The 12,438-nt window shown below is 37.5% G+C and overlaps 1 protein-coding gene across 1 annotated transcript in view; it reads right to left on the bottom strand.

Moving 5' to 3' along the window:
* Positions 1-12,438, bottom strand: part of LOC306847228 (gamma-aminobutyric acid type B receptor subunit 2-like) — a gene marked incomplete at both ends in the record, with an annotated part of 228,733 nt that overhangs the window by 160,085 nt on the left and 56,210 nt on the right. Inside the window, one exon of the mRNA XM_079381059.1 lies at positions 4,419-4,556. Within this exon, the coding sequence (XP_079237185.1) occupies positions 4,419-4,556 (138 nt within the window). The remainder of the gene's footprint in view (positions 1-4,418; positions 4,557-12,438) is intronic.

Genomic DNA, 12,438 nt, shown 5'->3' with positions numbered 1-12,438 from the left:
CATCTCCCGTTCTCATTAAGCACATGCCTTAAATTAAAAATAAGGGAACAGAATCTTAGTGTTGATGTGTGGTTTTGATGAAGCTGAAAAATGCATTGCCTCAATGTTCATTTCGTCCGCAAAACGGATCAGCAGGTGTGACGGAGGAATCTCCAGACGTCGGTGCTCTGGCCCTCCTCTGCTGTTCTCCATCCAGCCTCATAATACCGTCGTGCGGCCAAGAGGAGGAGCGCAGAAATGGAAACACTGCTAGACGAGCGTAATGAGGTACACCTGGTGCTTACTGCCTCATCACTGCTGCCATAAAACTGTGCTTTTTCACCATGAAAGAGATTCCAGAAGTGAATGCATGAAGTGACCCTAGCCCCCAGGTAGAGTTGCAGCAGCCATTCATAAGTTCTTAATTAAAGGAATAAACTGAAACCACAAATGAAAATTCATCAGCAACAGACAGCTGCCAGTAGCCATTGACTTCCATAGTATGGAATCCATTTATACTATGGAAGTCAATGACTACCAACAACTGTTTGGTTACCAGCATTCTACAATATATCTTAAACAGAAAAAAGAAACTCATACAGGTTTAGAACAGCATGAGGGTAAGTAAATGACTACAAAAAGTCCACACGCTTAGTAACCAGCTAGTTTGTAACTGTATTTAATTTGGTGACAGTGCCACCGTTTGTTCTTAAGGCAGAACATAGCTAGTAGGTTGTAAGCTCTTCATAATGCATAGTCGCATTATATAATTATACTCTCAATGATGCAATAGCAGCCTGTATGTGTATGTATGAGCAGAACCCTAGTGAAAAATACACTAAAATGTAATTGAAATACATTTATTTAATGCTAAGTACTACAAATACATTTACATATTTATGTGCTTAATAAAAATACCCTGCAGTTGTATTATTAGTAGACTAAACTGGTATACTTAAAGTCTACTAAACTGGAACAACTAATTTTGTACTTAATGCGCTTTAATTGTGTGGAAGTAGTGCTGAAGTCCAATTAAAGATATACTGAAATATATATTTGATTGTGCTAAAGTGGAACTATTGCAAGAATACTTCAGGTACACTTTAAATATCTTGCATTTAAAGACCGATATTAATAAAATATCATACAATCCTCATCAATAGTGACATTAAAACACATTTTAGGCTTAATATTTAAAAAGTGCATTGTCCACAAGTAGTACTCGAAATAAAGTTTAATTATATTTTTTATATAGCAAGTACTATAGTACTTCTCTATAGTAAGTAAGTCTCAAGCTATATGTCTGAAAATATGTTAATAGATTTGAACTATACTTAAATATATATTTAAATAAATTACTTTTTTACTAGGGAAGTTATGCAGGAATGTCGTACATTTCCATTTAACTTTGCTTCACTTCACTAATGGTAAAAATATGTTTCCAAAGAAATATGATACAACTTAATCATGAATAACATAAAAGGTATTTTTATATGTAAATAACAATCAGAAACTTTATATGATAAAAAAGAAATTACATTTATTTATTATGTTTGTTCTCTCTATTAAAATGTAAAGGTCAAAATGATCATATATGTCTGAGCAAATTGATGGAATTCAGTCCACCTGCTATTTTATTCCAACCTGTTCAGAGGCTTTAAATATTTAGTTCATGTCGAGTAACATTTCAACTAAGTTTAATGGTAGTTTTATGAGTGTGGAAGTTGTAACTTAGTGCTCCTTTATGTCAAAAATAGGCTAAGCTGCAACTTACACACAACTGGTGCAACCGGCCCTGTACCTGATCTCGACCCCCATTTCCTGCAAGACGAGGAACCCACGTCCCGTTTTCATCTTTTGCCCTTTATTTCACTACCCCTTGCATGGGCCGGACCCCCTCCCTTTGTTTGTTTTATTATTTTGTCCCAGGTTTAAAAGCCTTTCTGAGGCATGTCACTGCTAATCCCATTGTGGATATGTTCCCTTCCCATCACCCTGGCTAATTAGACATCTACTCATCTGGGGTTAATGGGAGATTAGTCCACAAATTAGGACTCTTGTAAGCTTATCCTCAGGAAGGCAAGACCAGTCCAAGTCCACAAATATATTAATTAGACAAATGGCACGATTTTTTTTCACATTTATGATATTTCCCTGACTCACTGTCAGAAACAATGTGAAAGCTGCAAACGTGAACTGCTTACGTCACGACCACGTAGAAGAAATAATATGCTGCGCATAAGCGACAATGAGTTAGGAAAGCCATTTGATTGAATTCTAGTAAATGCTAAATAATTCTATGCCAAACCGCTATAGATTTGGTGTCTCTATACAGTTAGTACCAGTAAATGCAGTTTACAGGTTTCATAGAAAGAGAATGATATCCTCCAAATGAGGCACTGTAGACACTGAATAGTTTAATGGTTGTGGATAAAATAGCTCAACACGAAAGCCAACGCAAACACAATGACATGTGAAATAAAACGCCATCGTGTTTTAAACAAGAGTGGCTTGATTAAGTGGTGGAAATAGTGGATGATGGGCACAGAACAGTAACAAAACTCAGAGACATTTACAGTTACACACAGGTGTATAGTGTTCAAGCTATATTACATGTTTAGATAATTATGTAAGAATTTACGTTCACGTTTCTTAAAAAATATTTAGCTTACAGATCTTAGTTTAAATGCTTCTGTTTGTTTTTATGTTATATATTATATTATACAGTGTGTATTGACGTCTTTCCGTGGTTGAAACAAGATCATTTCTGATGTTCATGCATGTTTATTACGTTATAACTAGCAAAGCGGAAGAGATTTAGTTACATTAAGGGTGAAAACAAATATAAATAGCACATTCAAATGAAAAGTTACGCACTTTTTTGTGTGTGCGCTGTACAGGTCTGGTATAAAGAATGTTTTTGCACAAATGGCCGAAAAGTTCGCCCAACAGAGAAAAGCAAGAAAAAAATTTGAGGGAACATTGCCTTTATAGGTAATCACTTGTCACTTGGGCAGTACCAACTTTGTACCTTACCTACACTCTCAGAAAAAAAGGTACAAAGCTGTCACTGCGACAGTACCCTTTCAAAAGATAGCAAGTATCTTACCAAGTATCTCATACATACTATCAAGGTACTAATATGTACTGTACACCTGAGGTACTAATATGTATCTTTAAGGTAATAATATGGATTTTTTTGGAGTAAATAAGATGTAACTTTTGAAAAGGTACCACCCCAGTGACAGCTTTTGTATCTTTTTTTCTGAGAGTATGATAATGTATTCAAATGTTGTTCAATGTGTTATTTTAATGTGTTTCAATGTGTTTACAGTGTTATTACACTAATCGGATGCACAGGAAAACTAAAGGGGTTATATTATGAGTAATCAAACTATCTCTGATCTTTTTAGATAATTGAGTTTATGATACTATGAAAAATAAGAATGCATGAACCCAAAAATCCACCCCCGGATATATTTATTAAAATTTAAGATGCACTAAAAAACTTATTCAGAGTTGGTTGTTGGCTGGTTAGCATGGGTCAGTAAAAAGCCCAAAAAAATCTCCATGCTTAATTCTAAGAGAACGTGAAAAATAGTCATAGAAAGATTTATTATTACTGTTAACAGCAAAATACTTAATTCTAATTTCTAACATTAGGTGGACCTGGGGAGAACAGTAGTAATGAAAAAATAATGGATATCCTTGTTTTAAAATTACATATTAGATGCTTTTTTGGCTTTTTGTCCATATTTTCGACTTGGAACGACATGCACAACCAGCCACTTTAGCGGAACAGTTTTGGAAAATTGCCAGGTTCTCTTGGTGAAATGTCAGCTGGCATCGGGACTGACCACACATCTGCCAACACAAAAGTGAAAGTGTAGGAGCCCGGAGGAGATACCTCAGTGGAATTCTTTTATTGTCCGCCATGCCTCACATCAGAGAGATTTTAACTACATTACTTCCTCGAGCCATGAGTGCCGATGGCAACTACTTTTGCTGGTGATGCACTAATACACAGATTAGAGATATCACTGGATATTGCAAACAAGAGAGGGGAGATAAGTTTAGACTAACCGAACGCTAACTTCCTGTTAAAATCACAGAATTAACACACTAAACACCCCCTCGGGTCTGCTTAAGACAGAGGTCTTTGGGAATTATACAAATTTTTCCAGCTAGTTTTTATCAGCATTGGGATTACGTTTCTGGCCTGGCTTTGCCAACCTTTTGATTAAAGATACTAGTATTTATTTACGTCACAGAGGAAGTCATTAGCGTAAATACATGGCATGAATTCTTCAAGTATGAGAACCCTCTCATGCAAACATGGCATTTTGAGGGCAAAACAGAATTGTTAATGATTATGCAAATAGATAATTTTTAATAATAATTGCAGGTTTTATAAAGCAGATACTGGCTGTGGCACAAACCTGCACGAGGTTCCAACCCTCCAACGATTCAGCAATGATCGAAGTCACTGACGGACATACTCCCCCAAAGATCATCAAATGTTTCGGACCGTAGCAGATTGCATCAAAGAAGGCCCGCAATCCCTTTGCGTTGTCACACTGAAGAGAGAAAAAGGGAGAAAAATTAAGTCAGAAAAGTCTATAAATATACATAGAATGGTAATGTCATTCATAAAGACTCCAGCAGGTGTACTTGCTCTCGATTCATTCACTTAGAAACCTTGAGAGCTTTTTCATGATTTGTACAACCATATTGCACAACCAAAAACCCAGAGCATGTTTCTTTCATAATATGGTGTAAAGGAAAAGCGAAATGGGAAAAAAAAAACATGGACCTCGAATTTCTGAATGTGAAAACATGTCTGATGTACAGGAGAGGCCGACTGCTGCGGCACTATGCCCCCATTTCACATCACTATGGCAACGATCTTGGCTCTGTAGAAGTGCTGAAGAAAAGAAAAGATGTAGCAGGGCTATTGATTGTGATGTGAGCCTCTAACTATTTTATCTTTGATTTTCTGATGTTGGTAATGATATTTCAGTCCCTGGTAAACACTTCCGAAGGTCAATTAAACGCAGTCGGCTTGACCTGACTCAATCCTCCTGATCGTAACCAGAAATGTCTCAACACTGCACACAGTGACCTGGTCAAGAATTTCCTCTTGCCTTTTGACCTCGCTTGCTAAAGTGCCTTCTTGTCTTGTTTGAACCAAAGAACCCCTCACACATCTGGACAAAAAATACTCATATGTCAGGATGCTGTTCATAGACTTCAGTTCAGCATTCAACACAATCATCCCTCAACAGCTCACTCACAAACTGGTCCAGCTGGGGCTCAACACCTCTCTGTGCAACTGGCTGTTGGACTTCCTGACCGGGAGACCTCAGGCAGTACGGGTCGGCATTAACACATCCAGCACCATCACACTGAACACTGGGGCCCCCCAAGGATGTGTGCTGAGCCCCCTCCTCTTTACTCTGCTGACCCACGACTGCACACCATCACACAACTCCAACCTCTTCATTAAGTTTGCGGATGACACGACTGTGGTGGGTCTCATCAGCAACAGAGATGAGACAAACTACAGGAGCAAGGTGAGCCGCCTGGCCGGGTGGTGCAGTGACAACAATCTCTCTCTGAATGTGGAGAAGACGAAGGAGATTGTGGTTGTCTTCAGGAGAGTACACACTCAGCATGCCCCTCTGACCATCAACGGTGCGACTGTGGAGAGAGTGAGCAGCACCAAGTCCCTGGGTGTGCACATCACAGAAGACCTCTCCTGGACTAACAACACTGTAGCACTGGCCAAGAAAGCACAGCAGCGTCTCTACTTCCTCCGCAAACTTAGAAGAGCCAGAGCCCCGGCCCCCATCATGTGCACCTTCTACAGAGACACCATCGAGAGCATCCTAACTAGCTGCATCACTGTGTGGTATGGCGCTTGCAACGCATCCTGCCGCAAATCACTTCAACGCATAGTGAGAGCAGCTGAGAAGATCGTTGGTGTCTCTCTCCCCTCCCTCCAGGACATCTACAGCACCCGTCTCACCCGCAAAGCCCTCCGCATTGCAGGCGATCCCACCCACCCGACACACAGCTTCTTCAGTCTGCTGCCATCAGGGAGGAGACTGCAGAGTCTCCAGGCGAGGACCAGCAGACTGAAGGACAGCTTCATACATCAGGCTGTCAGGAAGCTGAACTCCCTCCCGTCCTTGCCCCCCCCCCCCCTCTTTTACCCCATGCAACACTGAACACTGATGATACTACGACCCCCCCCCCCCCCCCCCAGCTCCCCACATCCCCAGGACCCTTCCACCCCCACCCGCTTAAAAACTGTGACCAGCAACTGTCACTTGTGCAGTATTGGACTGAGCACTACCTCATCCAGCATTGACTGCAAACTACCTCTTCGGATAGTCTGATAAAAAGACTGTTCTCCTGTCACTTTAACAGCCTGATAAGCTCTTCTTGCACTACACATATATCTGCAGTGTTGTTTTATTTAACTGGTTTGCACTCTATCTGCCATGTGCCTTATGCCACTTTATCTATCTCTTTCTTTATTTTTCTACAATGTCCTCATTTGTATATCTGTATATGTAACAGACGTAGGCAAGTAAGTGCTGGTGCATGTAAACCTCACTCCCCTGATCTCAACAAGAGGCGCTCTGGCGACTGATGCTAGAGGCCGTAGCCTTTAGCCTCCTCGTTAGAGCACCCGCTTCTCGTGCCGGAGACCGCGGTTCGAATCCCGCTTGGAGTGGGTGGAGTAGAACCGGTTACATATAGTTGTATGTACATGTGTTTAAACTGTACTTATCTGTATTTGAACGTCTACTGTCAGTGTTTAATGTTAACTGTATTAGGGGTGTGCTCAAAATATCGATTCTTAGATACATACCGATATAATAAAAAAAGATACAGTATCGATATTCTAGCCCTTAGTATCGATACTCCGCCCAGCCATTAGGGGGCGCAGCGGCGCCCGCGAGTTTCAAAAAAACTAATGGAAAATGTTAAAGCAAGAAGTAGCATTTAAAGGTGCCATAGAATGAAAAACTGTCTTTACCCTGGCATATTTAAATAATAACAGTTCTGTACATGGAAATGACATACAGTGAGCCTCAAACACCATAGTTTTATCCTTCATATGTAAATCTCGTGATTAAAAAAGACCACTGAAAAACAGGCGAATCAGAACATAACACCGACTGTGACGCAACAGTCGGGATCACTACGCCCCCAACATTTGCATAAACCCGCCCTTGTTCTAAGCCGGCCGAACCATCAGAAGCTCTGCAGGTATTGTAAATAAACAAGCGCGGACAACAGCGAAAATAACAAAATAAATGTTATGTTCCAGGCCGTGCAGGGGGTGTGAAGTGCAGGGATGGGTTGGTGTCTGTATTCAGAAAGGCACAGAAAGCAAATAACGCGAGCCACTAAAGGGACATGGTTAGCTCCTTGCTAGCGGTAGCCTGTTACAGTACATAAGATTTCACTCTCAGTAAGGAGAGATGAGGATGATGGCGAATGACTTACAGATCCTGAGCACCACTGACAAGCATCTGATCTTGTGAAATGTGTGGTAAGTACTGTTGCTCCATAATGTAAACATAGTTTGTGTGATCGCGTCTCTTGAAAGTGAAACTATAACGCGATCGATGGATCGTTCAAAAGCAGTTTCAATGCCTCGCATATTAATAACGGCTCCCTGATGCCCGCGTTTTATATACAGTATAATTACCCAACGATATAACTGCGAGAGAAAGTATTTAAATATATATTTTCCTCCCTGTGCTTCCTTCTTGCTGATGAGCTGTACTGTGAAACAGCCAATCAGAGCAGAGCTCATTATTATTCATGACCCTGCCAAATAAGCCAATAACAGACCGTTTCATTCTAGGGAGAAATCCTAGGGTTGTAAATGGACATGTAAAATCGTTTCTGGAGATTTTTTGCCCTTACCTAAGCCACATACCTTCTGTGTAGATATCAGAGAACAATTTAAAATACTGTATCAATGCATTCTATGGCACCTTTAAGTGATTTCATACTGAAATATGTTATGGCAGTACATGGTGTCACAAAAAAGAATTATAAGAAGATTTAATAAGAATTTAAGAATATAAGAAGAAGATTTTGTGCTTGTGTGAGCTCAGACTGTACCCTTGGAAAGTTAAATGTTGACTTGTGGTAATTTCCAGATTAATACAATTTGTGTACAATTAATCAGAGCACTTAAAGTTGCAAATATTTAAGCAAAATGCACTTTGTTATAATGCACTTTTGTCTTCATTAAATTGAAGAAAAATGCAAGAGTTCTGTTTGTTGAGTAAATGTGTTCAGCATTAACTAATTGGCTCTGGCCCATGTATTTTTATTGAATCGTATCGAATCGTGTCACATTGTATCAAATCGTATCGAGACAGCTCTGTATCGAGGTACGTATCGAATCGTGACCTGTGTATCGAGGTATGTATCGTATCGCCAGGTTCTCCAAGGTATACAGCCCTAAACTATATAATTTCTTTATTTTCTTAAATATGTGGGTAGATAGTATTTATAGAGTTGTAACTTTTTAGTTTTAGTTACTTTTTCTTATTTGTAAGTCGCTTTGGACAAAAGCGTCTGCTAAATGACAAAAGTAAAAAAGTAAAGAGTGTAAAGACCATCGACTCTACCGTGCGACTCCACCGGGCAGGGACACCGGCAAGGGATAGTAGTAGCTTTTTATTTAATTTTTTCATTGATATGTTTATTATTGAAATGTTGTTGTTATATGCATGTGCTAATTTTATTTAATTTCTTTATTTTCTTAAATATGTGGGTAGATAGTATTTATAGAGTTGTAACTTTTTAGTTTTAGTTACTTTTTCTTATTTGTAAGTCGCTTTGGACAAAAGCGTCTGCTAAATGACAAAAGTAAAGTAAGTAAGTAAGTAAACTGTATGCACCAAGGGTCTGAGAGTAACGCAATTTCAATTCTCTGTCTGTATGTGCCGTACATGTGGAAGAATTGACAATAAAGCAGACTTGACATTTAGTTTTAAGATTTAATATAGCAATATCAATATAGCAAAACTTTATTGTTATTATTATTAAAAATAAATAAATCAAAACTCAGAAAAACATTTCAGTTAGGGGTATCATAATCTATAAAATAGAAAAATATTGTATATGTCAGGGATGTAGCAATATTAAAATCTCACGATACGATAATATCACTGTATGAAGTCCACGATACAATATTTATTGCGACCTTGGAAAAAAAAAAAGAAGCAAATAAAGAATTAAAAAAAAATAAAAATGTTGTACATTTTGAATTTAAATTATTCTATCTAATGCACTTTGAGAGTCAAAATTAAGAGCTCCAATCCATGTTCTTAACTAAGAAAACTTAAGTCAATGAATTGACTTGTACCTGAACTTTAAAAGGGACTCAACCCTCTTTTTATTTGTGATATACTGTCTCAGTCTAAATTACATTCACACTGGTGTTTTAGCAAGCCAAACAAATTAGAATATATTAATAATAATAACAACAACAATGACAGTAATAGCCATATCGTCCCCTTGGAATTATAAGGTTCTTTCTGCATTACGAGTAGTTTTGAGATATTGAGCTTCAAAATTTTTGCATTCTATTTGACTGTGTAGAAAAGAACCTTTATGTTTTTTAAATAAAAAGTCCCAAAATGTACACAACATTAAAAAATCTATCACATAATGTAAATAGGTAGTCACAGAAAAAGAATATGTGAATAACTCAATTTTGACAAAAATTTCAGATATAACCTTATATTTCCAAGGGGACGATATATTGTAAAACAATTGCACTGTAAAATAAACGAAAATGAATATTTCATAGGTATATTATTTTTGTTTTACACTACAGTAGAGAAATTACAATACTTCTTTCCTAATTTCTACACTTGAAAGCGATATTTTGAATTTGGACTGGATTTAAACCGCTAGCTGTCAACAATTCATACAGCACTTTTAAATTTTCCTTTTGATGGAAATGGCAGTAGAGCTTTTATTTTGAAGGAAAACTCCAGCTTCAGTGAAAACATACCCACAAAAACGCGTCTCACTACAAATCTAGTGAAATTCTGTAATCATCTGCCGCAAAAAACAAAACCTAACTGGTGGCTGTTGCGTTCCCAAACGCGCGCTAAACTCACAGCACGTGAAATAAGCAAGTTCACTGCAATCATTCACTATGAACGGAGCCGTTCTGAGGCACAGAAAACACCGGATAACGAACTGATCGCATCAACAATGTGTTCACTTTGCTTTGAAATGCGCACTTGATGAAGGATACTGTGCCAAAGTATAATGGCCAAAAACACAACTTTGTTTTTTTTTTTTTTTGTATATATGTTTACTGTACTTTTTCTATTTGTATTTTTGTAAACTTGAGGTTTTTCTTAATTTTGTTGGACAATTTGTTGGACAGTCGTACAATACATTTCACTACATGTCGTACTACGTATGTATATGTATGTGACAAATAAAATTTGAATTTGAATTTGAATTTGAATTTGAACTTTAAAGATCTTTTATGTTAGAATAAGAAGTTCAAATATATTTTAAAACTACACTTTTTCCCCGGAAGACCTATCGTTTTATATCATCATATGACCATGATAATATCGAGGCAGTTTTGCTATCGCGATATCACGATATTGATAATACCGTTACATCCCTAATATATGTATATAATTATATATTTATAATTACTATATATTATTATATATAAATTATTCTATACATATATATGTATATGTATATATGTATATATATGTGTATTATAAAGATGAACATACATAATTAGATCTATTTATGCTTAAATAAGTACATAAAGTATAAATATAGATACACATTGACAGATTATTAACATATTATCTTACTATGCTCAGTTACGTTTAATAAACTAAGCAAAATATCATCTGACAGCTGGAAATGAACTGCTTTGATATGATGATGATTTGATGAAAACATTTTTGTTCCACAGAAAATAACTCAAAGATTTGCAACTCAATTAGACTGGCCAAATTTAGAGATTTTAGACAAACACTTTTTCTTTTTTGTCTAAAATAGTTATGCAACTTAATCAAAGCCTAAAGTTGTGCTCCAAATTTGCCGTTCAAAAATCGTAGGTGTCACGTGACCAATCGGGTTGAACGAGCAAGATGCTTCTGTTTCCAGTATGCCTTTGAGCATTTATGTGAAGGCTATTTTTGGCCCACAACCAATGATGATACAACAGACGTTCTTACACAAGCAGTACATCTGTATTTCTGACACTCAATCATACTTGGTAGTGCTCACTAGCCAGTGAGCTTCAGCGTCAGAAATAGAAGTGTTAAAAAAAGACTGTGTCGTATGAAGAGCAGGAATATGAGATGAGGCACTGCAGGGCGAGTCGATTGAAGTGATGCTGTTCATAATTCTGAATAAAACAGCAGGCTTTTAAAAGATCTCATTTGCATATTTCCTCCATATTCAGTTCATTCTGGTCATCAGTAACCACCAAAACACTGAGTGCAAAACAGCCTTTTCTTCTTGTTTAACAAAAAAATGGTCTCTTCTCCAACAAGATGCTAGTTAAATCCCGACATTACAGCAGATTTCCAAATGAAAGTTTTCAGAGTGAAATATGCTGTAATAACTGACGGACGGATAAGTGCCTCGACCAATTAAAGAACAACTGTGTAAATGAATCACTGCGACAACATTTAACTAGACGCATCATCAACAGTCAATTTAAGCTTTATTTCAACCTACTGACCAAGACCGTTGTCTTCAACCGTACCCATGATCACTCAGTCAGTAATGAAGCTCTAGCTACAAATTCCATTCCTGAACATTCACGTTGAACGAAATGTGAGGTAATTGACCATGAAATTGTGGTGCTCATTTGACTGAAACACATTATGCACTGAAATCAAGGCACCATCACAACGTGGTCGTTTGCCTTATAAGGCACACATCCACGATCTACAGAGCAGGCTTTGGCCATGTTGTCAACGCACTCCTCACACTGAACGCTAAATGAAGGAGAAAGCAAGGCCGGCATTGATAGATATTGCACGGATTGCTGCTACAATCATAATGCTACTAATCCGAATATATATCTTCACTAAACTTGTTAAAGAACACACACATTGAACTTAAGAAATTACACTAAAACATTATTAACAACATAATGACATTGGATTTATAGTCACTGATGTATGTAAGGAATATCCTGGGTTTCAACAGCATAATATAATGGCATACCTGCAATGTTGATCATCACAAAAATCATTCAGCAGATTTCAGCAGTCGAATACACTGGATAAAATAACACTGATTAGAGTTATTTTAGTATTGTTTACTATCAGTATTTTTGGTAACACTTTAATATAGGGACCAGTTCTCACTATTAACTAGTTGCTTATTAGCATGCATATTACTAGCTGTTTATTAGTG

This window comes from Barbus barbus (genome assembly GCF_936440315.1).
Source record: "Barbus barbus genome assembly, chromosome: 27".
Taxonomy (NCBI): domain Eukaryota; kingdom Metazoa; phylum Chordata; class Actinopteri; order Cypriniformes; family Cyprinidae; genus Barbus; species Barbus barbus.
This window is presented reverse-complemented; position numbering and strand designations above follow the sequence as displayed.